This window comes from Tachypleus tridentatus, chromosome 11 (genome assembly GCF_004210375.1).
Source record: "Tachypleus tridentatus isolate NWPU-2018 chromosome 11, ASM421037v1, whole genome shotgun sequence".
Taxonomy (NCBI): domain Eukaryota; kingdom Metazoa; phylum Arthropoda; class Merostomata; order Xiphosura; family Limulidae; genus Tachypleus; species Tachypleus tridentatus.
Window position 1 is genome coordinate 13,734,801 of NC_134835.1, and position 25,759 is coordinate 13,760,559.

The 25,759-nt window shown below is 33.4% G+C and overlaps 1 protein-coding gene across 1 annotated transcript in view; it reads right to left on the reverse strand.

The window, feature by feature from the left end:
- Positions 1 to 25,759, reverse strand: part of LOC143231295 (neural cell adhesion molecule 2-like) — a 51,403-nt gene that overhangs the window by 8,867 nt on the left and 16,777 nt on the right. Inside the window, exons 3-8 of the mRNA XM_076465845.1 lie at positions 19,031 to 19,141; positions 16,865 to 17,068; positions 16,297 to 16,590; positions 14,381 to 14,671; positions 13,213 to 13,500; positions 8,689 to 8,991 (exon numbers count right to left, since the gene is read on the reverse strand). Coding sequence (XP_076321960.1) covers positions 8,689 to 8,991; positions 13,213 to 13,500; positions 14,381 to 14,671; positions 16,297 to 16,590; positions 16,865 to 17,068; positions 19,031 to 19,141 — 1,491 coding nt within the window. The remainder of the gene's footprint in view (positions 1 to 8,688; positions 8,992 to 13,212; positions 13,501 to 14,380; positions 14,672 to 16,296; positions 16,591 to 16,864; positions 17,069 to 19,030; positions 19,142 to 25,759) is intronic.

The following is a 25,759-nucleotide window of genomic DNA, read 5'->3' on the forward strand; positions in this document are numbered from 1 at the left end:
TGTGAACCCGTGACCCTCAGATTACGAGTCGAACGCCTTAGCCCACCTCGCCATGCCGGGCCAGCGCATTTAGTAGTATACATGAAGGCCTAGTTCTAAATAAGGGTGGGTAGAGAACGGTCGACGCTCAACCCCGAGTATAACAGTGGATAAAACATAACGTGTTATTATGGTAGTAGCTTATACTATATGGATAAACCATAATGTGTTTTTACGGTAGTAACTTACACTATGTAGATAAACCATAATGTGTTTTTATAGTAGTAACTTACACTATGTAGATAAACCACAATGTGTTTTTATAGTAGTAACTTACACTATGTAGATAAACCACGACGTGTTTTATGGTAATAACTTACACTTTATAGATAAACCATAATGTGTTTTACGGTAGTAACTTACACTATGTAGATAAACCATAATGTGTTTTTATAGTAGTAACTTACACTATGTAGATAAACCACAATGTGTTTTTATAGTAGTAACTTACACTATGTAGATAAACCACGACGTGTTTTTATGGTAATAACTTACACTTTATAGATAAACCATAATGTGTTTTTACGGTAGTAACTTACACTATGTAGATAAACCATAATGTGTTTTTATAGTAGTAACTTACACTATGTAGATAAACCACAATGTGTTTTTATAGTAGTAACTTACACTATGTAGATAAACCACGACGTGTTTTTATGGTAATAACTTACACTTTATAGATAAACCATAATGTGTTTTACGGTAGTAACTTACACTATGTAGATAAACCATAATGTGTTTTTATAGTAGTAACTTACACTATGTAGATAAACCACAATGTGTTTTTATAGTAGTAACTTACACTATGTAGATAAACCACGACGTGTTTTTATGGTAATAACTTACACTTTGTAGATAAACCACAATGTGTTTTTACGGTAGTAACTTACACTATGTAGATAAACCACGACGTGTTTTTATGGTAATAACTTACACTTTGTAGATAAACCACAATGTGTTTTTATAGTAGTAACTTACACTATGTAGATAAACCACAATGTGTTTTTATGGTAGTAACTTACACTTTGTAGATAAACCACAATGTGTTTTTATGGTAGTAACTTACACTATGTAGATAAACCATAATGTGTTTTTATAGTAGTAACTTACACTATGTAGATAAACCACGATGTGTTTTTATGGTAATAACTTACACTTTGTAGATAAACCACAATGTGTTTTATGGTAGTAACTTACACTATGTAGATAAACCACGACGTGTTTTATGGTAATAACTTACACTTTGTAGATAAACCACAATGTGTTTTATAGTAGTAACTTACACTATGTAGATAAACCACAATGTGTTTTTATGGTAGTAACTTACACTTTGTAGATAAACCACAATGTGTTTTTATGGTAGTAACTTACACTATGTAGATAAACCATAATGTGTTTTTATAGTAGTAACTTACACTATGTAGATAAACCACGATGTGTTTTTATGGTAATAACTTACACTTTGTAGATAAACCACAATGTGTTTTTATGGTAGTAACTTACACTATGTAGATAAACCACGACGTGTTTTTATGGTAATAACTTACACTTTGTAGATAAACCACAATGTGTTTTTATAGTAGTAACTTACACTATGTAGATAAACCACAATGTATTTTTATGGTAGTAACTTACACTTTGTAGATAAACCACAATGTGTTTTTATGGTAGTAACTTACACTATGTAGATAAACCATAGTGTGTTTTTATAGTAGTAACTTACACTATGTAGATAAACCACGATGTGTTTTTATGGTAATAACTTACACTTTGTAGATAAACCACAATGTGTTTTTATGGTAGTAACTTACACTATGTAGATAAACCATAATGTGTTTTTATAGTAGTAACTTACACTATGTAGATAAACCACGATGTGTTTTTATGGTAATAACTTACACTTTGTAGATAAACCACAATGTGTTTTTATGGTAGTAACTTACACTATGTAGATAAACCATAATGTGTTTTTATAGTAGTAACTTACACTATGTAGATAAACCACAATGTGTTTTTATGGTAGTAACTTACACTATGTAGATTAACCATAATGTGTTTTTATGGTAGTAACTTACATTATGTAGATTAACCACAATGTGTTTTTTTGGTAGTAACTTACATTATGTAGATTAACCACAATGTGTTTTTATGGTAGTAACTTACACTATGTAGATAAACCACAATGTGTTTTTATGGTAGTAACTTACACTATGTAGATTAACAACAATGTGTTTTTATGGTAGTATCTTACACTATGTTGATTACCCACAATGTGTTTTTATGGTAGTATCTTACACTATGTAGATTACCCACAATGTGTTTTTATGGTAGTATCTTACACTATGTAGATTACCCACAATGTGTTTTTATGGTAGTAACTTACACTAAACTTTGTTGAAGTTTCTCATAGTACTTTCATTATTCAACTTCTTTTAAAAAATCAGTAGATGTATTTCTGTCTCATTGTCTCACATTTAGTTTTCCACTGTCCTAGATATCACATTGTGTAACTTTGTGTTTAATTACAAACAGTTCATGTACAGATTTTTACATTCGTTTACTCAAAGTACTGTAATTTAAGAACTCGTACAACGTAGAATATGTGAGAAACTCAAGTGTTTTACTAAAAAACTTTTCTTTACTTTTTATAAATAAAAGCTCGAGAGAAAGTTACCATATCATGATAACTGATTGTCATATCTTGGTTTCTCGTTATTAGTTTGAGTATCATCAGAGAAACAGCTCTTTGATTCCCGGATGTTGTCAGACCACATGGTATATGTCAGTCACACACCAGGGGTTGTAGAGTTGGGAAAGTCAATACTACGACATATTATTTTTGGGTTATCCGAGTGCAGATCTATGATCCTTCTTCATTGTACAGTACATATAAGTAACTAAAGACATCTAAACTTACCACAATTTGATAAAAGAATGTAAAATTCCTGTGCTTTATTAGCATAGTTTTGTTTATAAAACACCGTAAAAATAAATACGTCTTTCCGTCTGGTGAGGTTTTTGCGTTTACGAAGAGGTGTACCGCTTGTATTAAATATTAAATCAATACATTTATGAAAATATGAAAATTGGATTACATTACAGTATGTTGTCGTAAATCAAGTCTAATGTAACAATATAAAGGTATCTTCTACTCATTAAATACAACTGTTTATCCCATTTACAACACACATTTATCTGAGCTCTATTAAAAGAATAAATGTATATTTTTAATAGAAAACCTTAACTGTAGTCTGCACATTTAGCAGTTCGGTAGGTACTTTGAAGGCTATACAATCCACGTGCACACGAGACCTTATCGTAGAAGCGTATTATACTTAGTCTCATTCATAGGTGTAGAAGAAATACCACGTGAGCATTGCAGATACAAATTGATAACAAAGCATATTTGGTACGTGACTGTTATGTTTGAAGCAACATATATCCAATTGCTCATAATTTCGTGACAAATATAAGTAATAGTGGTCGTATTTTTAATGCACGTCCGAAAGCGCAAATGACATTAACAAGCACTTTTTTTCGGCTCCATTTTCATTAAAGAAGCTATATTTGTAAATTTCTAACAGTAAAGTACGTTAACACACAAAAATTCTACTTAAAATGTTAGAAAAAACTACAGGGTTAAGTATGTATTAATCTTGAATATTCAGTTTAAAAAATCAAGTGACAGTCACAGTTATAACAACAAAGTTATAACTTCATTATAACAATGAAGTATTTGCAGAACAGAAGGTATCATAATTATTTGTTAACATGGCTTGGTGCGTTTTAGGTAGTGTGATGTTACTTTGTGGAAGTATATACAACAGCCTTCGCCAGTACCAAATATTCTTACAGCTATACAGACCGGTAATTTAGAAATTACAAGACTGTACTTCAATAGCTTAAAAGTGAAAGGAATGTGGATCAACTTGGGGTACTGGGACCAATATTTAAGAGACATACAACAAACAGTACCTCAACCAGATATATAGTAACGAGGTCAACAGGGTATGAGGTAAGGCTTCCAGTAATTTCTCCCGACCGATCATCGTATACTTCAAGCAGCTGGATAATGAAATGAGTTTTTGCGGATATTATTGTGAAGGCATACCTGTAAAGTTGCCGGACGCAGCAGCTATAGATTTCTGCGGATTCAGAGTGCTAAAATTCGTGTTGGATTACTGAAAGCTTTCAATGAGGTATGATGTACTTTTAACAAGACATTCTTATGATGGAAACTTTTGTGATATAAACTACGTTGCAGAGCTATTATCTGGAGAAACTGTCGTCAGAAAGAGGATACCCAAACGTGGTGGACTGTAAAATCATGGTAATGCTCCAAAAGCATATATGAATTTGAAGAACTAAGTATTTCTCTTGTTACTCGGAAAATAGGCCATTTCTCGCCCTTTGTGTGTATGTATTTAATGTTTTTTGAATTGCAACCTAAAAACTCTGAGATCAACTGGTGTTTTAATAAGTTCGAGGTTCTTTCATTTTCTGCTACTACAGAAAGAGTTTTACCTTGATGGGTTCTGCTTCCAATGTTCTAGCATGCTCTCAAAATGTTCATATTACTTTAGGGAAATGTATATGATTCAACATTTATGCTTCGCATGGAATTACAGAATGCTAGTGAACGTAATATGTACAATAAATAAAGGACATTAACATTATATAAACATATATAAACGAAAAGACTGATCAAACTCAAGGAAAACTAGCTTATGTTCTAAAGGACATTAACATTATATAAACGAGAAGATTGCTCAAACTCAAGGAAAACTAGCTAATGTTCTAAAGGACATTAACATTATATAAACGAAAAGACTGATCAAACTCAAGGAAAACTAGCTAATGTTCTAAAGGACATTAATATTATATAAACGAAAAGACTGCTCAAACTCAAGGAAAACTAGCTAATGTTCTAAAGGACATTAATATTATATAAACGAAAAGAGTGCTCAAACTCAAGGAAAACTAGCTAATGTTCTAAAGGACATTAACATTATATAAACGAAAAGACTGCTCAAACTCAAGGAAAACTAGCTAATGTTCTAAAGGACATTAATATTATATAAACGAAAAGACTGCTCAAACTCAAGGAAAACTAGCTAATGTTCTAAAGGACATTAACATTATGTAAACAAAAGACTGATCAAACTCAAGGAAAACTAGCTAATGTTCTGACCTAGTTACGAACAAACTAGCTAATGTTCTAATTTATTTACGAACAAACTAGCTAATGTTCTATCCTAGTTACGAACAAACTAACTAATGTTTCAACCTGGTTACGAACAAACTTCGATGATAAAAAAACTAAAAATGTATTTCAGAACGGTTAGTTTCTTAACCTAAAGATAACCTAGGAAGGTCGAAACGCTGTTCTCTGCTCATCAATAAAAGTGTTAATACCCATACCAACTGTTCTGAGATACATTTTATTTCAAGTTGGTTTCTCGTCATCAATGATAAAGAAACTAATTAAATATTTAACAAGGGAAGCGTTAACCACTTTCTAAACATACAAACCGACAAGTGGAAATGCAGTAATGAAACCTATGGCCATAGATTCACTATTTAATGTCTATATGAAACACAGTAAGTGACGTTTAAATATGATATTACTCCGTAACATTTATGATACAGGTCAGGGTGTATCATAATGATTAGTTCACACAAGAGTTGCCAATTCTGTTATTCGGCTAAAAGTTTAAAAAAACCCTTGTGGCGGAGTATATATATTATTGCCTGGCTACCGTCTTTCTCGTCAATAACACAGAATTAAAGGCAATTATCTTTGAAGACCAGAGATTTCTGGGCTGACTGTTTAATCCTCGCTTACGTAATGTGCCGCCCAAGTTCTATATACCAAACATGTAACTATAGAGCCGTCATCTAACATCTGTGGTAACAAACAAGAACTACTAGCTACAGTCTAGTTCTGTAATCATTGTGAAAAGAACATTAGATATTTGATGTTTGTACAAATCTGTATCAAAGACTTAGTAAAACACGAGCTTATCACGTATGCACGAGAAACGTCACGTACAAATAATAACTTCAGAGACAAGTTCTTACATAAACCTAATTAACCAGCCTCTGTATGCATAAGCCTGCTTCAGAAGAGACCTCTATAAATAAACAAACTCAAGCCAATTATTTTGTGAATAAATTTACTAAGGTCTTCTTTCTATTCCTAACACCATCAGTGCGTTTTGTGTGTGGTGGACAAGGTTATAGAGTATTGCTAGAAAACAAATTTTAGTGAAGAAAGTGTTTGCACAGATGACATGTCAGTAATTTCTCACTTTTATTTACTTGCAAAAGAAACAGCATAAAAATGTATCTGTTTGATACAAAGTAAATTCCTGTTTCTATTTACGTCTTGTGCAGGAATTTGGACGTTGACTGGACTTGTAGCTGAATCTTTTATCTTAATTGACTCATACCTTATTGGGATCCGGTCCGTAGAGTAATGTTATTTTCCAGTGGTATAGTTGTGTTAATAAATTATCTTGATAACATTTATAGTTCATTTTAACACTTTATTAGACTCTCTGAATGTTGAGCGTACCATTTTAGATAAATCTGCAATTACCATAAATCCATTTTTGAAATATTATATCACTGGAGAAGATTAAATGAAACTGTGCCAAGTTTGCAAGAACTTAAATGGATGTATATTCGTCCGAAGTGATTAAATACGACTTTGGCCACAAGTGTTTACCTCGTGACTCAGCGGTCAAATGATAATAACTGGGTTTAGATACTTTGGAATGTTCTGTAATGTAATGTTCTCCAATAGAGAGAGCCAATTTTGGACGTCATTTCCACTTCAAAATTACAACACTTGGACTGAATTACAACGAAAAGATGAGGGATTTTAACCTCTGTAACAAACGAACAAAGATACTGATAGGACGAGATTCATTTAATTCTAGGACATTACAGAACGTACACGTTCCATCTTCACCAAGATATATCAAGTACAAAATTGGCAAAGTTCCAACATTTTGTAAAGGTAAAATACAGAATGTCGAACTAAGTCAATTAAAAAACAATTATTAATCGAATCTATATTTTTTCCTAAAGTTGGGAGTTTGTTTATAATAGCTAAAGTTTCTTTAATTAAAAGTTCAAAATTGAATGCTCTAGATCAGATGACTTCGAAATTTTTAAATCAAGACGGTTGGTGTCTTTGTAATATGTACGAACTGCGGAGTCTTGACGATTTGATAATTTGTAATCACTTCTGCTTGATACTCTCATATGTTTGCAAGTGTAATTGGTGTATAGTTTTACACTTATGAATAGAGATACTAACCCATTTATATAGGAATAAACCTCTTGAAAGAGAGACACTAACTGGCCTAAATAAGTTTTTATCGAAATTGTCTACAAGTGTTATTACTTAATTTGTTACCAGTGCTGTAATGTGATACACACTGAGATTTTAAATACTATAGATGCCGTGTGATACACATTGAAATGTTAAATACTATAGATGCCGTGTGATACACATTGAAATGTTAAATACTATAGATGCCGTGTGATACACATTGAAATGTTAAATACTATAGATGCCGTGTGATACACATTGAAATTTTAAATACTACAGATGATGTATGATACACATTGAAATGCTAAATATCAGGGATGACGTATAACACACATTAAGATGCTAAATACCAGAGATGGTGTATGATACACACATTAAGATGCTAAATATCAGAGATGGTGTATGATACACATTGAGATGCTAAATACCAGAGATGGTGTATGATACACATTGAGATGCTAAATATCAGGGATGACGTATAACACACATTAAGGTGCTAAATACCAGAGATGGTGTATGGTACACATTGAGATGCTAAATACCAGAGATGGTGTATGATACACATTGAGATGCTAAACACCAGAAATGGTGTATAATACACAGTGCGATGCTAAATACCAGAGATGGTGTATGATACACATTGAAATGCTAAATACCAGATATGGTGTATGATACACATTGAGATGCTAAATATCAGGGATGACGTATAACACACATTAAGGTGCTAAATACCAGAGATGGTGTATGGTACACATTGAGATGCTAAATACCAGAGATGGTGTATGATACACATTGAGATGCTAAACACCAGAAATGGTGTATAATACACAGTGCGATGCTAAATACCAGAGATGGTGTATGATACACATCGAGATGCTAAATACCAAAGATGGTGTATGATACACATTGAAATGCTAAATACCAGATATGGTGTATGATACACATTGAGATGCTAAATATCAGGGATGACGTATAACACACATTAAGATGCTAAATACCAGAGATGGTGTATGATACACATTGAGATGCTAAATACCAGAGATGGTGTATGATACACATTGAGATGCTAAACACCAGAAATGGTGTATAATACACAGTGCGATGCTAAATACCAGAGATGGTGTATGATACACACCGAGATGCTAAATACCAGATATGGTGTATGATACACATTGAGATGCTAAATACCAGAGATGGTGTATGATACACATTGAGATGCTAAATACCAGAGACGGTGTATGATACACACCGAGAAGCTGAATACCAGAGATGGTGTATGATGATGCCTGATAGAAATGTAATCTTACTTTTGTTCATGAGTTTCTCTGCTGGTCTCAGTGTTGTAGCTGATATTATAACTGGTTCACTGCGACCTTTTGAATTAGCAGCAAAGACAAGAAGTCTTAGAGCAGTTCCTGCGGGAAGTCCTCTCACAATAAACATGGGTACTGGGGACGTTACGTTGGCCTGCAACTTCCCACGTCCCACACTGAACACCTCCAGAATGAAGTCTGCACTCAGCCCTCCGTTGTTTCCTTCCACACATTCTAAGTATATCAGACTTTCCGTCTGATTCAGAACTGAGCAATTGTACGGCGACTCAGGAGGACCTGAAATGTAATAAAATACATCTATTAAAACTTGTTGATAAGTTAAGTTCAGAGAAAATAAATGGAGAATTGTCTTTCAAAAATGTGAAGACAGTAATAAATAGACCAAAACAATACCATGTTATGAAACAACAAAGTTAACTTTCCTTATAATTTTTTGAATCTTTAAAAATACCAAAATAACGACTATAGGAAGAAGTCTTCATGGATCTGATAATTTTAGAATTGTTCTAAAGTAGTGGCTATATTTCTAATACTAACTAAGAAAAAAAAAATCCGATATACATATGGTTGAAAAATCGACACTTGCTTTTAAAACTGTTCAGTTTGTAAGTTAGTTCAACCACAGTAAACAAGATAAACTGCTCTATAGAAGAACGTATGCGTAGTGTTCGATTGCAAACTTAATCAAGAGTTAAAAGCTGCGTTGTGGGCTTTCTAAATGCAAATATCGGGGTACTGCAGAGAAGACAACTTGCTGTAGCGTAGGTGAACAAAGTAATACTTATGTATTGCTTATGCACAAAATGGTAATTTACCTAGAACTGATACGAAGACATTCATATATTTTTAAATCAGCATTTTTTGAACGAGTTAATAACTGAGGAAAATGTATATCTTAAAAAATCGTGCTTGTGAAGGAAATAAATACTCGTATAATAAAAACAAATCAAAGAAAAGAAAAACGAAGCACAGAAGGAAAGAATCTCCTAGGTTTCGTAACATAGAGATCCTATCTTTCATTAGATTCTCCTCTCTAAGGTTACGGAGTTCTTCGGTAAATCAACCCTAGCTCTTGATGAAACCTATTTGTTAAAGGTCGCGAATGTATTTAGTTTTCTTGTCGTGTTCCAACAATGTATTTCAAAACACGAACCGTGAACAATAAACAGCAGGCTTAGATTTCAAAAGTACGAAGTGATAACTTTAATAAAAAATCAAATAGAGAGAAATAAACAACAAATCAAACCTGATTTTAAATACACGTTTTACCTTATTTCATCGCAAAAAAAACCACTATGGACATCTAAATCGATTGCTTTATGTTTATAGAAAAACCAAACCACAAACAGATATGAATAGTAATAAGGTAAACTAAACACGATATCAGTTATTACAGTCTGTTGGATATTCATATGGTTTGAGCTGAGTTGAAGTTAGTTGATTTCCGAAAGACTATTCAATGTTTTATGTTTAAGATAACACAAGTTACAATTTTAAAGCACAAAGCAACACCTAAACTAAATGAATAAATACACATTGATGTTATAAAAGAATATTCTATTTGGAAATAGATAATTGTTTCTAGTTTTCTAACACTATTCCCTCAAAATGTAAAATAATGATTAGTTTATAAACAAGTGAATAAATTCGAGCTATTGTTTCCCGATAAAAATGTTAAAATGAGGCTTAATGGGTCACATATTTAGCACGTGTGTCACGCGATCGTTTGTACTCTTTAGATCAAGTTAAATGTTGAAACTGGAACCTGTTTTTACAGGTGAGTGTGTAATACATCAACGTGAGGTGTAAGTAAAATGCTATATAAAACTTATTAAACATAATTTCCTTTTAATACATACAGAGAAAATAACTGATGAAAATAAAATGTTTGCATTTTCAAATTGACGAATCTTAATCTTTCTAGTCCAGTATAATTGAATCCTGAGAACGATATATCGTACTTCACTATCAAGAGTATTGCCAGTTCTTCTAATTCATTGGAGAACACGAATGAACAATCTCTTTTTTGTAATGTTTTATTACCAACTAATCGATTAGTTTACGAAAATAAATCTGTAAAAAGCTTTTTATCAAAGCAAAATTTTAAACCTCTATATAGGTCAATCTTTTCGCCATTACATCATGTAGACTACAAATAGTATGCTATTTTTACCTAATTTTCTTAGTTTCTATTTAACCAGCAATACATTTGATTATGTGAACCAAGATATATATACATTGCAGATTTCTTTAAATCGCTATTATTCATTATTTTTTATCTATAATTAGGTAAACCCATGAACATCTTTTTTATGAACTTTCATTTTGTCGAAATAGACCACTATAAGTGCAGCCCTATTAATAAAGATTTAATATTTTTGTCAAGGGTAACTCGCAACGAGAGAGCAAGTATGCATGAGCCAACGTTTTGATATTGTTTGTTTGTTTGTTTTGAATTTCGTACAAAGCTACAAAAGGGCTAACTGCGCTAGCTGTCCATAATTTAACAGTGTAAGACTAGAGGGAAGGCAACTAGTCATCATTACCCACAACGAACTTTTGGTTCACTCTTTTACCAACAAATAGTAGTATTAACCGCCACATTATAACGCTCCCACGGCTGAAAGAGGAGCATGTTTGATGTGACCCTCAGATTATTAATTGAGTGCCTTAACCACCTGGCCATGCTGGGCCCTTTATGATATATTTGTTAGGTTAAGCTCACTGGTTTGGTTAGGGTTAATGTCGTATACCAAAGCTAGAGGCTATTAATAAAATAGTTAATCTTACCGTAATCAAAAGTGCAGGATTATAAAATATTTCGGATATTATGTTTTGATTATCAAGGATAAATGAATTAAAATTATTTCTTTACGGGTGGGTTATTTTGACCTACAGCGTGTTTCTCTAGCCATTCTTTAAAAAGGATTATACATTGGTTATAAAGTCGATTATTAAATAAACCTTTGAAAAACTCTCTGTCACTACTGATATACATTGACTCCAATTATTAAAACTAGATGTACTTCCTCAGCGTTTTTTGTTTCAAAGTGAACGAAATCATAATCAAAGATAAAATTTTGAGGTTCTTATCTCATGCTCTGTTTTAGCCTAAAGAGTGCATAATTTTCTTTATGATTCATGGCATGCGCACCTTGTACTGAAGTTAGGAAAGTATGTATTGTAACCTTAAGCATTTCTTATGTGATGCCATTTTAGTGTCAGGTGATTGACTGGCAGACAATACACTACTGTAAAGTTATGCAAGTGCTTAAAACAGGTGACTTGGTGGCTTTTGGTGAAATAACTATATTTTATTATAAGTGGATAATTACTAACGTTACACTTGTTTTCAGATTGTCAAATAATTTGAAACGAAAAGACTTCATAAGCATTATAAGAACTATTTTACCAAAATGATGAAAGTTACATAACCATAGCAAAGCGGTTAATCAGACAGATTTTGAACAGCGTTTATTTATACGCTTTGGTTCGGCATAACTAAGTGTGTTAAGGCGTTCAACTCGTAATCCGAGGGTCGCGGGTTTAAATCCCCGTCGCACCAAACATGCTCTCCCTTTCAACCGTGGGAGCGTTATAATGTGATTGTCAATCCCACTATTCGTTGGTAAAAGAGTAGCCCAAGAGTTGGCGGTGGGTGGTGATGACTAACTGCCTTCCCTCTAGTCTTGCACTACTAAATTAGGGACGGCTAGCGCAGATAGCCCTCGAATAGCTTTGCGCGAAATTTAAAAATAAAAATAAATAATAATTTATAGGCTTAGCACACAAATTAAACTGGTAAAGCAAACATTGCCGTAAGGAAAAAAAACACAAATAAATAGGTGAAAATATACTTTCCTAATTAATTTACAGGGAAAGTTTTATTATTTTAATTAACGTCCACATAGTTATTCACAGATACATTTCTAAAATAGAAAGCTTCGCGCAAGCTTTCCCTAATTTAACAATGTAAGATTAGAAGGAAAGCAGCTAGTTATCTCAACTCACCGCCAACTCTTTAAGAAAAGAATAGTGGGATTGGTCGTCACATTTTAACGTCCTCACGGCTGAAAGGGCGAGAATGTTTGGTTTCACGGGGATTCGAACCGTGATCCTCAGGTTACGAGTGCCTTAACCACCTAGCCATGTCGGGCTTGCATTAAAATTTTTCCATATACATCATTATTTGTAATAATCACCACCCACCGCCGACTCTTGGGGTATTCTTTTATCGACGAATAGTGGGATTGGGCGTATCATTATAACGTCTTCACAGCTAAAAGGGTGAAGGGGATTTGAAGCTGCGACCCTCGGATCACAAGTCGAGCGCTCCAAGCACCTCGCCATGCCTGGCCTATCACTTTCGGAGATATTTTGTTAGAAAACGTTCTTTCAAAATTATGTCTATAGAATAAAAACTAAAATGTCAGAAGTACATCAAGTAACACATCTAGAGCAACATTTTATAAGATTAAAAAGAAAGAACTCAGTTACCGGCAGGTACTATAGTGAAGACACATGGTTTTCGTTGTATACCAATGTCGTTTGTACCCCAGCAAAGTAATGACCCATAATCGTCGTCCGTCTCTGGTGTTAAGGTAGCAACACTGAGAGTTCTATTGTTGGTGTATTGTATTTCACTCGACTGTTTAGTGGAACTATTAAACAACCAGCTGAAAGTGACGTCACCTGGATCAGCATCCAGGTTACACGATACGGTGACAGTCTCTCGTATCGCGACTCCGTAGGTTCTTTTCTGCCCCAACTGACATTGTGGAGCATCTACAAGAGATTCGAAACTCGGTAATATTTGTCTACAAACATGAATATATTATTTTTTACATTATTCAACTTTTACATTCAGAAAAAAATTACCTCTTTATACATCAAGACGGCTGGTATAGGTATTGATATTTTATTAAAATAAAGTACAGAACAACATTTTGACCTTCTTAGGTCATCTTCAGGATAACAAAGAGAGAGTTTACTCTTTCGTCCCTAAGACATATGTCCGGCAAAGGTCAGTTGCAAACCCTCTAAATTACTTAAATAATTACTTAACTTGTTTAGTTTATATTTTACGTTTCATCAAACAATAGCAAAACTATTTCCAAGATTTACTTATAAGTAATGTGTTATGATCACATCATACTTCTATTGGTTTACTTATAAGTGACGTATGGTGATCATGTACTTCTATTGGTTTACTTATAAGTAATGTATTGTGATTACATCATACTTCTATTGGTTTACTTACAAGTGATGTATTGTGACCATATTATACTTCTGTTGGTTTACTTATGAGTGATGTATTGTGACCATATTATACTTCTATTGGTTTACTTATAAGTCAAGTATTGTGACCATATTATACTTCTATTGGTTTACTTAGTGACGTATTGTGATCATGCACTTCTATTGGTTTACTTATGACGTAGAGTGATCATGTACTTCTATTGGTTTACTTATAAGTGACGTATTGTGATCACGTACTTCTATTGGTTGATATGTGAGCGCTGTAAAATAATACAGATTAAGTTATTGTTGTAATTTCAAGTATGTAGTCTATATGAAAAATTAATAGTACTTTTACACGTGTGAGGATATGTCATCTGACATCTTATCCTGATTAACATTTAAAATTACTTATCTGGTGTCGTACATTTAACATCAATGAAAATTTTGTTGCTAATGCCCAAGCCCTCAGTGTTGCTAGCTGAACAGGTAAAGTAGCCTCTATGAGAACGTTGGACACGCTGGACAACAAGCGTTTGGTTATTAATGTTGACTCCAGAAGTAAAATTGTTAGTTAGTTCTTGACCTTCGAACTGCCAGCTTATAGAATGAACCCAAGGAGTAGCCTGGATGTTACAGTCCAAGTACACGTCATTACCTTCTTGGACCTCTTCAGAGGCAAGATTGCTTCTCAGGCGAAGTGTGACCTTAGGAGGAACTGCAGACATAAAGAGAAACACGTGACATCCAATATAGCTCCTGAGAAGAACTACATCTAACAAACAAAGTTCTGCTCGACAATTGTTTATCAAAATAAAACCACAGTTAAAATGATCAAAATAATATAATTCGTTCAGTATCGTGAAATGTGTGACTTGCTAAAACAATGATCAAACGTTGTTATTTGTTCAGTTATAATTTACTTACGTGGTGTTTGATGTTAAGTTATATGAAACACAAGAACAGCGACAGACCAGTAAACGGCAATTAAAACTTAAGACATATTTTAACCTTGTTAATTGTGTCATGATAAACGGCAATTAAAACTTAAGACATATTTTAACCTTGTTAATTGTGTCATGATAAACGGCAATTAAAACTTAAGACATATTTTAACCTTGTTAATTGTGTCATGATAAACGGCAATTAAAACTTAAGACATATTTTAACCTTGTTAATTGTGTTATGATAAACATGATAAACGGCAATTAAAACTTAAGACATATTTTAACCTTGTTAATTATGTCATGATAGACATAAAAATATTTTTTTTCATTCACAATGAAGCCTTAATTATAGCTTGTAAATACAACTTCACGTTTTACCATAATATTTCACCATTATCTTTAGAAGTGTTTGTTTTTCTTTTTTAATTTCGCGCAAAGTTACTCGAGGACTATCTGCGTTAGTCCTCTCTAATTTAGTAGTGTAAGACTAGAGAGAAGGCAGCTAGTCATCACCACCCACCGCCAACTCTTGGGCTACTCTTTTACCAACGAATAGTGGGATTGAGCGTCACATTATAATGCCCCCACGGCTGAAAAGGCGAGCATGTTTGGTGCGGCGGTGATGCGAACCCGCGACCCTCAGATTACGAGTGTCACGCCCTTAGAAGTGACTTGTATTAATTATTTTTGTACACTACATATTAAGGTTTTATGTTTTGCAAGACAAGTGCTACCAATAATCCTCAACAGATGGGGAAAGCGTTAGTGTAACAATACTGAAATATCTATGCATAAAATATCAGAGAAAAATTAAAAATAAAGACATACATTGAACATACACTTTCTAGATCTAACTCCTTGTCTTGCATACACATGTATAAAGCAAAATCTATTAAAAAACAAATAAAATTACACAGCATGTGAAAAAGAAAACAAAATAAACATATTTATTTTATTTTTAACAATTTTTTTCTCTCCGTCCTTTCCCATCTTATTTCATTCATATCTTCTCACAGATTTATCTTTGCACATCTGTATCATGTTTCTTTAGCACCATACTATTGAAAGAAACCTGTGTTCGATTTTCAAGCTGGCCAGAAACACTTTGAACTCAATTCTTCAATAGTGGTTGTGACTTTATTTTGAGAAGATATTAATTGGAATTCTTAATTTCTCTGCTATCAACTAAAGGTGCAGTGTTTAAATGTTATAACCGTTTAAGTGCGCTGCAATTTCAAAGCTTTGGCTTTGAGTTATTCTATTAATCCGACTCTTATTGTCGCAAAGGTGACTTTAACAACCAAATCACGTAATAATGGCAATAAGATTTTGTACCTGATTTTTAAAATTTTGTAAATACTGCTGTGATTTAAGTAGTGTGTTAAAAATTACTTACAGAAGATTTCCAGTTTCCAGCTATCTTCTATAACGTAATCTATGATATGAGGATTTTTTGCTTTGCAGCTTAAATGCTTCCCATTATCCTCAGCAGATGGCGAAAACGTCAATATGCTCGTGCTGACTCCCGCTCGATTTACGCTCTCTCTGGTACGTTGCATCTGTTTATCGTCCTTCCACCAAGTTATCTTTGCTGCTGGACGAGAGCCGTTGGAAGAACATGTCAAATCGACTTCTTTATCTGCCGGCAGGGGTCGCTGATAAGGATGAATTTTAATTTCCACTGGTTTTACTACATAATAATGACAAGTAAAAAGTAATTTATTGGAAAATCGTAATCTACTAGCTTGTGTAGTATTTTTTTTTTAATTAACACAACATAAGAAATATGTAAAATAAATAAATATATTTATTAATAATACAATCACATTTGAGTGTGGCGTAGAAATATTAAACTTAGACAACTTAAATAAATGCCCTATTTTTCATAGCGTGATAGATCAGAAGTAAAAATGTAATTGTCAAATGTCTGGTGTTTTCCCCTGCAGTATAATTGAGCTACTCACAATTTAGATCGAGTGTCACTGCACTTGACGATGGAACAGTGATATTGTTATTCGAAGCCTGGCACGTGAGAATTGCCAACAAATCATGACGTTTCAACTCTGTGATTTTCAATCGGTTTTTCACCACATCCTCAGGTGTAAAATCGTAATCATCGTCTAGAATAGTATACTCTCGCCACCATGTCACTGACGGGCGAGGCTTACCTAGAAAAACACAAAAGTTACTTGGAATGGTCAATCTTATAGAGTGTTTCCTAAGGGTAAAACATTCTTAAAAACATTTTTTTTTTTCCTTTTGATCGTTCACATAGGGAAAAGTATTATCCTAACATAAGTCCAAGTAAGGATTATGAATAAATTTATAGATTGTAGGTATGAAATACAAACTAGTTTTTATCTTACGTTTCTGATTCTAATGCAAACAAGTGAATAACACAATATCCTCTCTCTACCATTGTTTCTTAGGAATTTCCATGAAGTCTGCACCACAGTGAGAACCGAAATATTGAATAAAGAGATTAATAATTAATAGTTACGTCTTAAAATACGTTACTGTAGCTCACAGTCATAAACCATGAAGTCTGCACCAGAGTAAGAACCGAAATATTGAATAAAAGGTTTAATAATTAATAGTTACGTCTTAAAATACGTCACTGTAGCTCACAGTCATAAATCATGAAGTTTGCACCACAGTAAGAACCGAAATATTGAATAAAAGGTTTAATAATTAATGGTTACGTCTTTAAATACGTTACTGTAGCTCACAGTCATAAAATTTGTACTTCTCTAAGAAAAGTTTAATAATTAATTGTTAAGCCTAAAACCATACACTAGTGTAGTTCTCAGTCACACACACATTACTTCTCAACAAAAACGTTTGAAAATTTAATCATAAAAAATACGTTAAGTGCTAGACGATAGTTTTAAAAATTTAAAAAAACTTTAGTAAATTCATCTCAGTTGATCCAGGTTTCGGAAGCTGATGGATCTCCGCATTTTTTTATTGACTAATTACAAAGAGATAGAAACACAAACAATAGGCTTTTAGCGTAACTGCACTATTATGGAGTTGCCCCTCCTAAATTTACTTTTGATGCCAACTGGTTTTGAAACTTATGTGTAAAGTTTAAGTACAAATAATGACATTCTATTTATATCGCTGACTGTATAACTTTATCTATTTCTTCTTTAACTCTTGAGATTAGAAAGTTATGAAAGGTGTTTCAACTGCTTTTTAAGTCTCTGAATTAAAGTGTCCAAAAAAGTCATTTCTTCTAAAACTATATCTTTTCATCATAAGAACACCACTGACCATTTTTATCTTTACGCTTTTAAATTTTGGAATCGAACAAGTGTGAACTTTGGAATAGTTCATTACTAAAATAGTTTCACATCATACATGCTTCTCAGACACTAAAATAATCCAAAAAGACAAAAGAATAAAAAATAACGTCTGTTATTGCTTGTTTGTCGCTTGGTAAAAATTAAAACCAAACACTCCAACATTTATTACAATAAGTATACCACATTTATACCTAATAAATGCTAAAAGTTAAATTAGGATAAATTTTCCAAAATGCAGTTTAACCACGTTTGTAAGGGTCAGAAAAATAATGTTTGGTGGTTTCCTGATGTAAAAATACGGTTGTGTATAAATACCATAATGTTAGTCACTTAGGTAGAAATACCATAATGTTAGTCACTTAGGTAGAAATACCATAATGTTAGTCACTTATGTAGAAGAAACAATCAATACAAATACAAAATGTATATCTGAGATTTACTGAACTTGTATTATTTATTTTGTTGGAAATAATACAAATGCTGTTTTTCTTGGAGGTAATTTTGGATAAATTATAACATATCACTAGTTAACAAAATATCATTGTTGTAGTAATATAAACACTGACATGCTGTAATTTTTTTCATGCTGCAAAATTTCATTTCAAACTTTAAGACATTTCTAAAAAAAATATGAAAATTTAAAACGATTATATCTTAAAATGTACTTGCGCTGGTGTAAATAAATTTTACCACAGGGACATAAATCTTATTACACAATTTTAAAAGAAACATTGGAATACTTAAAAACGTTATTAACAGGAAAACGACTCGAATGACTTAGGAACATCAAAAATAAATGGTTAAATATTGAAGTATACTAACCACCGCTGACGAGGCAGATCAAACTCAAAGACTGTCCCTCGTTAAAAGGTCCTATCAAGCCTTCAAGCTGTCGACCTTGTTCGTCAGTGATTACGGGTTCTCTCGGAGGAACTGGACAAGGAATTATTGGATCGTAAAAGAGCAGTTTACTCAAAGTGGAAAAAAAATGTTCTTTTTAGTTATATTTTTGTCAAGCAAATTACTCTTGTGATCGACTCTGTATACAACCGATGATTTACAATCTACATATTTAGTTTTATCTCTTGAGTGAACGGAATATTCAATTAAATAACAAACAAAAACATAATAAACGTGTGAAATATGGGTATATGACCGTACAATTATCAAAGAGTATATTACGAACCATAAATAAGTTTTAGCTGTTTTCACAGTTTGAAAATTTTATGACTATCTTATTCAAATGCACTGTGTGTGTGTGTTGATTAGTTTAACCGAACGTACATGAGAAAATGTAACATTTCAATTGCTCAACGACTAGCTTAGGCGTTAATTGAGTTGATTTGACACCAGGTGATTTTACTTTCGTGAGAAGGAGCTAACTCCATATCGAAAGAAATAAACTGATTTAATACTAAGCCTATAGCATCCAGTTCTGAAGTTAATGATTTACAATAACCATGTAGTTTTATTCTCTCTACGAGAAAAGCAGTAGAATAATTGAATGTGATTATTTATTGTTAACAACATCTACAAACTTAGTTTGTTTGTTTTTGAATTTCGTACAAAGCTACTCGAGGGCTATCTGTGCTAGCCGTCCCTAATTTAGTAGTGTAAGACTAGAGGGAAGGCAGCTAGTCATCACCACTCACCGCCAACTCTTGGGCTACTCTTTTACCAACGAATTACGAATAGTGGGATTGACAGTCACATTATAACGCCCCCACGGCTGAAAGGGCGAGCATGTTTGGCGCGACGGGGATGCGAATCCGCGACCCTCGGATTGCGAGTCGAGTGCTTTAACCACCCGGCCATGCTGGGCCCTTCTACAAACTTAATGTGTAACAATTGAGATTTGTTTTCATTTAACATTTTGTGACGTATTTTTGGCTTATAATTTTATTTAGATTTTAAAAATTAATTAATCTATGTATTTCTGGTAAAGGGCTAAAATCTGTTAACTGACACTCGTGAAAATTGTTAAACAATCTTTATTACGAGTGATAAACTTAAGAAAGAACATCTAGTTAAGAAATTTATAAAAAATACTATGATGTATTACCTACTCTCTTTAAAAAAATTCATTTTTTGATTTGGTGTAGAAAATTATAAATTAGAAAGAAGTTTTATTTAACCTAACATTCTGCGACTAGTTGAAATAACACGTAAACCAGAATTGATTTATTACCTAATATATTCTGTTTGTTTAATCTACTGAAGCATCTATTCGATACAATGGTGGATACTTTAAAATTAAAATAATGTTAACTTCTTATTTAGCACAAAGCTAAGTTTACTCAAGTCTAATTCTACGTGAAGAAAGAAGATAATGTGTTGTGACCCATTAGGGACCCAAATAAATAGGTAATTGTAGTCCAAATTACTTTCTCTCCAAAATAACTTGTTGTTTGTCTCCTAATGTACAGAACCCATCTTTAAACTAATTTCTTGGTGTTCTAATCTAGTGAAAAACATCTCAGAAAGAAACGTTTTATAACCTAATCTGTTCGAAATATCCCCAAGACAGAGTTTGATTTGTCTTTAATTTATTGAGTAAAGCCACAAATTGACGTGGTTAATGCATTAACATTTTCTAAACATTCAACTCATTGTAGTCTGATCTGTTGAACACAGACTCGAGAATCCAAGCAGCTTGGAATCTCTACAAGGAACTAAGTACTTGTTGTCTTATTTATTAGGAAATACCCTTCAGTAAAAATGTTTTCTATACTCTTTTTAGCTGAAACTCTCCCAGGAAACAGCTAGTTGTAGAATTTACTGGAACATTTCCAAAAATAACTCGTGTTGTCTAATTTACTGGGAACATCTTTAAAAAAAGAATGGTGTGTTCTAACACAGTTGTTCCAAACTAATGGTGTGTTCTAACACAGTTGTTCCAAACTTTATCTTTTACTGTAGAAGCGGAAAAGTCTTTGTTACAAAAGCATACAAACTGTTAGGAGGTCCCTAAAGCAATACACTACAGTATCTGAATTACAGTTCAATGTGAAGTGAATGTGGATATCTATAGAGAGTTGTTTTTTGTTTTAAATAAACTTAAAAGGATGTACAGTTTTCTTAAGATTAATATTTATTCGAAAAGAAGTAATCGTTCAGTTGATGTTTCGTCAGATAGACGGTCGAAATCAGTGAATTCTAACCTGTAAGAAAGTTCACGAGAAAAAGTTGTCTTCTCTAAAAGGTTTTCCAATTTAATCTATTCAAAACATTCGTAAAAAATAGCTTCACGTGGTCTCATCTGCTTTGATTCTTCCGAAGACATAGCTTGTTGCATTGTAAGATTTTGTGGTCTGTTTCCAGAGATAGATTGTTTCTGTCTGATCTACTCGAGGCTTCTCCAAGAATCATCTTGTTTTGATCTAATATATAATTCAATTTCCAGTACAAGGTTACTTTCAAGAAGTAAAGTTACAAACGAGTTGAAAGTGCTGTACAACTCACGAAAATCACCAACACAAAACTGAATGGATGAAGTTCTAATATAAGGATGGTAACATTTGTGACACATCAGGATATGGAAAAGTCAGAAGATTGAAAACCCAGTACAAATAAAGAGGAGAACATCAACATTGGACAGATAATCTAAATTAGACACCACTTGAAGTAAAAATCTATCTCGAGACGGTTGGTATGGGTATTAACAATTTTTACTAATAAATCAGTTCTCTGGCGTCCTCAGATACAAATTAGGCACCAACAGTTTCGGTCTCATTCTACTGACAACAAGCTCTCTGCTACACACGGGCTCTAATCATTAGTGACCTTGGGTAAGAACTGAAGTATCCATAAAGACGGTCCGGCATAGACAGGTGGTTTAAGGCGTTCGACTGGTAATCTGAGGGTCGCGAGTTTGTATCCCTGTCGCACCAAACATGCTCGCCCTCCCAGCCGTGGGGACGTTATAATGTGACGATCAATCCCACTATTCGTTGGTAAAAAGAGTAGCCCAAAAGTGGGCGGTGGGTGGTGATGACTAGCTGCCTTCCCTCTAGTCTTACACTGCTAAATTAAAGACGGCTAGCGCAGATAGTCCTCGTGTACCTTTGCGCAAAATTCAAAACAAACTAAAGACAATAATAATAAACGATCTGCGCAAAATGACTGACAAAGTTATTATTTTCCTGTAATAATTAATTAAGTAATAAAATCCCATACATGACTACGAGAGAGAAATGTATGTGCAGTAATTAGAATACTACTTATTACGCTGTTTCCACTAACGTTTACCGCTATCACATATTTGACCCGTGTCCATGAACCTTAACCTTTCATGTCAAATAAATAACTTTTCATTAAACTGAAACATTGTCAAAGATTCTTTGTTTGTTTTTGAATTTCGCACATAGCACCTCGAGGGCTATCTGTGCTAGCCTTCCCCTAATTTAGCAGTGTAAGACTAGAGGGAAGGCAGTTAGTCATCACCACCCACCGCCAACTCTTGGGCTACTCTTTTACCAACGAATAGTGGGATTGACCGTCATGTTATAACGAGCATGTTTGGTGCGACGGGGATTCTAACCCGCCAACCTCAGAATACGAGTCAAACACCTTATTACCACGTGGCCATGTCGAGCCGACATTGACCAGGGAGACTAAAAATATTTTGTGAGAAAAACGTGGCTTTTAAGCAACAAAACTCAACGTCGTTGACAACAATGACTAAAATTATTTTTTGATAAACAAAACAAAAATCGTACGTGGCACAACTCGACAGCACTGCTAACAAAGGTATATAAAAATCACTTGTAAATAACCACCATTCTTAATAATACCTCTAGATAACTTTGATCAAAAGTCAAAATATGTCAGTCGTAAAAACACAAAATACATTGTTAATAAATGACACAATTTGATAACATTGCGGAGATAAAAGGCTAAAAATTCATAAATAAAACCAAAATTATTTCTTAATATGAACAAGAATATAATAAGAAACATTGTTGACAGGCCACTAATATTTTTATTTCATGGGCCGTAGCTTTTTAGCTTCATACGTTTCCTTTCTTGTTTCCTACAGTCTTACAAGGACAGTTTCCAAGTCTGGCCACATTGGTTTGAAAACTGCTTAAGTTGCCTTCGCGTTTCCTACTCGTATCCTGTAGTTACACATGATTTCCGATTTTGTTTCTGCCCAACAACTGGACAAAAATAAGAAAACAATCACAGTGTTCCAGGAAATAACACAAACGTATTAGAAGTGGCTCAGCTAGTGTGTTCGTGTGGGATCAGCCATGAAGACGATACAGATTTTTTCGTCATTGGCACCAACTCAGTGACGCTTGTAGAATACCAAGACGAACTATTGAGACATATTTCGCTCTTAAGTACAAGACAGCTCGCCTACATCATGTTCTTAAAGATGGCGGGTTCTCTCTCAGAAAGAAGTGACCAGAAGCGCTTCCTAAGTTCAATAATAATGTTCTGGCTCGTCTGCAGTTATGGAAAAATGATTTTTCTAAAACTTTTTTGTTTTAATTTCGTGCAAAGCTACACGAGGGCTATCTGCGCCAGCCGTCCCTAATTTTACAGTGTAAGACTAGTCAGAAGGCAGCTAGTCATCGTCATCCACCGCCGACTATTGGGCTACTCTTTTACCAAAGAATAGTGGGATTGACTGAAAAATTAAAACGCTCTCACGGCTGAAAGCCGTGAATGTTTGGTGTGACAGGGATTCGAACCTGCGACTCTCAGACTACGAGTCGAGTACTTCTTAAGGCTGTGGATAATTTTTGCATAGAAAATTGAAAGATATATAAACTTTCTTAATCAGTGATGTCGAGAAACCCACTTGTAGAGAATTTATATGCAAAACAGTTCGTTTGGGTTGAGAAAATATTTTACATAGAAGAGCAAACATCGTTGTAAACCTGACGATGACCGAAGAAGGTCGAAACGTTGTTCGCTCTTCTATGTAAAATATTTTCTCAACCCAAACGAGCCGTTTTTGCATATAAATTTTCTTATTAGTTTCTAAATGCTGTCATAGAAGTATCGATGTGAATAAAATGTTCGTTGTAGAATAGCTGTTAGGTGATAAGAAAAAATAAACTTAATATATTATCAGTTAAAAAAAAAATATGTTAAGAGTGTCAGGAAAATCACTATGGTAACGAATAGTTATGTTGGGAGCGAAAATTTCTTTCGAAGTTTCGGTTGTCAGTTTGTTCTTTTTTGTATTTATTTATAAGGGATACGTGAAGTTGGGAATCTTTATGTAACTGAACGAACTTATCATAAATAGCGAGAAATGCACGAAAAGATATATAAATAAAATAATCCTAGTAGTATAAACTTTTGAGGAAAATCCACTAAAATCAGATCTGGAACAAAACAGAGATGCAACAGTAATGTCCTCGAATTCTAAGGTAGATCTAAGGATATAAAATTGTTGTACTAAACTAAAGTTTTTAGAGAACACTAGCAAAATAAGGAATCCAAAGAAATATAATTCTTGAAAATGTAAAACGTCGTTGAAACAGACTAGAATTAAAGACCAATCTAGTAAAGTATGGTTCTTGCAGATGTCTGAAAATGTTGAAACAGACTAGAATTAAAGACCAATCTAATAAAGTATGGTTCTTGCAGATGTCTGAAAATGTTGAAACAGACTAGAATTAAAGACCAATCTAATAAAGTATGGTTCTTGAAGATATCTGAAAATGTTGAAACAGACTAGAATTAAAGACCAATCTAACAAAGTATGGTTCTTGCAGATGTCTGAAAATGTTGAAACAGACTAGAATTAAAGACCAATATAATAAAGTATGGTTCTTGAAGATATCTGAAAATGTTGAAACAGACTAGAATTGAAGACCAATCTAATAAAGTATGGTTCTTGAAGATGTCTGAAAATGTTGAAACAGACTAGAATTAAAGACTAATCTAATAAAGTATGGCTCTGAAGATATCTGAAAATGTTGAAACAGACTAGAATTAAAGACCAATCTAATAAAGTATGGTTCTTGAAGATGTCTGAAAATGTTGAAACAGACTAGAATTAAAGACTAATCTAATAAAGTATGGCTCTGAAGATATCTGAAAATGTTGAAACAGACTAGAATTAAAGACCAATCTAATAAAGTATGGCTCTTGAAGATGTCTGAAAATGTTGAAACAGACTAGAATTAAAGACAAATCTAGTAAAGTATGGTTCTTGAATATGTCTGAAAGTGTTGAAACAGACTAGAATTAAAGACAAATCTAGTAAAGTATGGTTCTTGAATATGTCTGAAAGTGTTGAAACAGACTGGAATTAAAGACAAATCTAGTAAAGTATGGTTCTTGAAGATGTCTGAAAATGTTGAAACAGACTACAATTAAAGACAAAGCTAAAAGTTATATTTTTTTACTTCTAGTTTGTAGTCTCAGTACACTTAGTTTTCCTAACATCCAACGCTCTTTCATGTTAAATAAAAAACCTTGATAGAAATAAAATAAAAACCCTATAACCCGAGCGCTTTCGAAAGGTGGACATTTCTTCTTGAATTTGCCTCTAAAGATGATAGGTTCATATTTTGAAAGCGCTTGGGT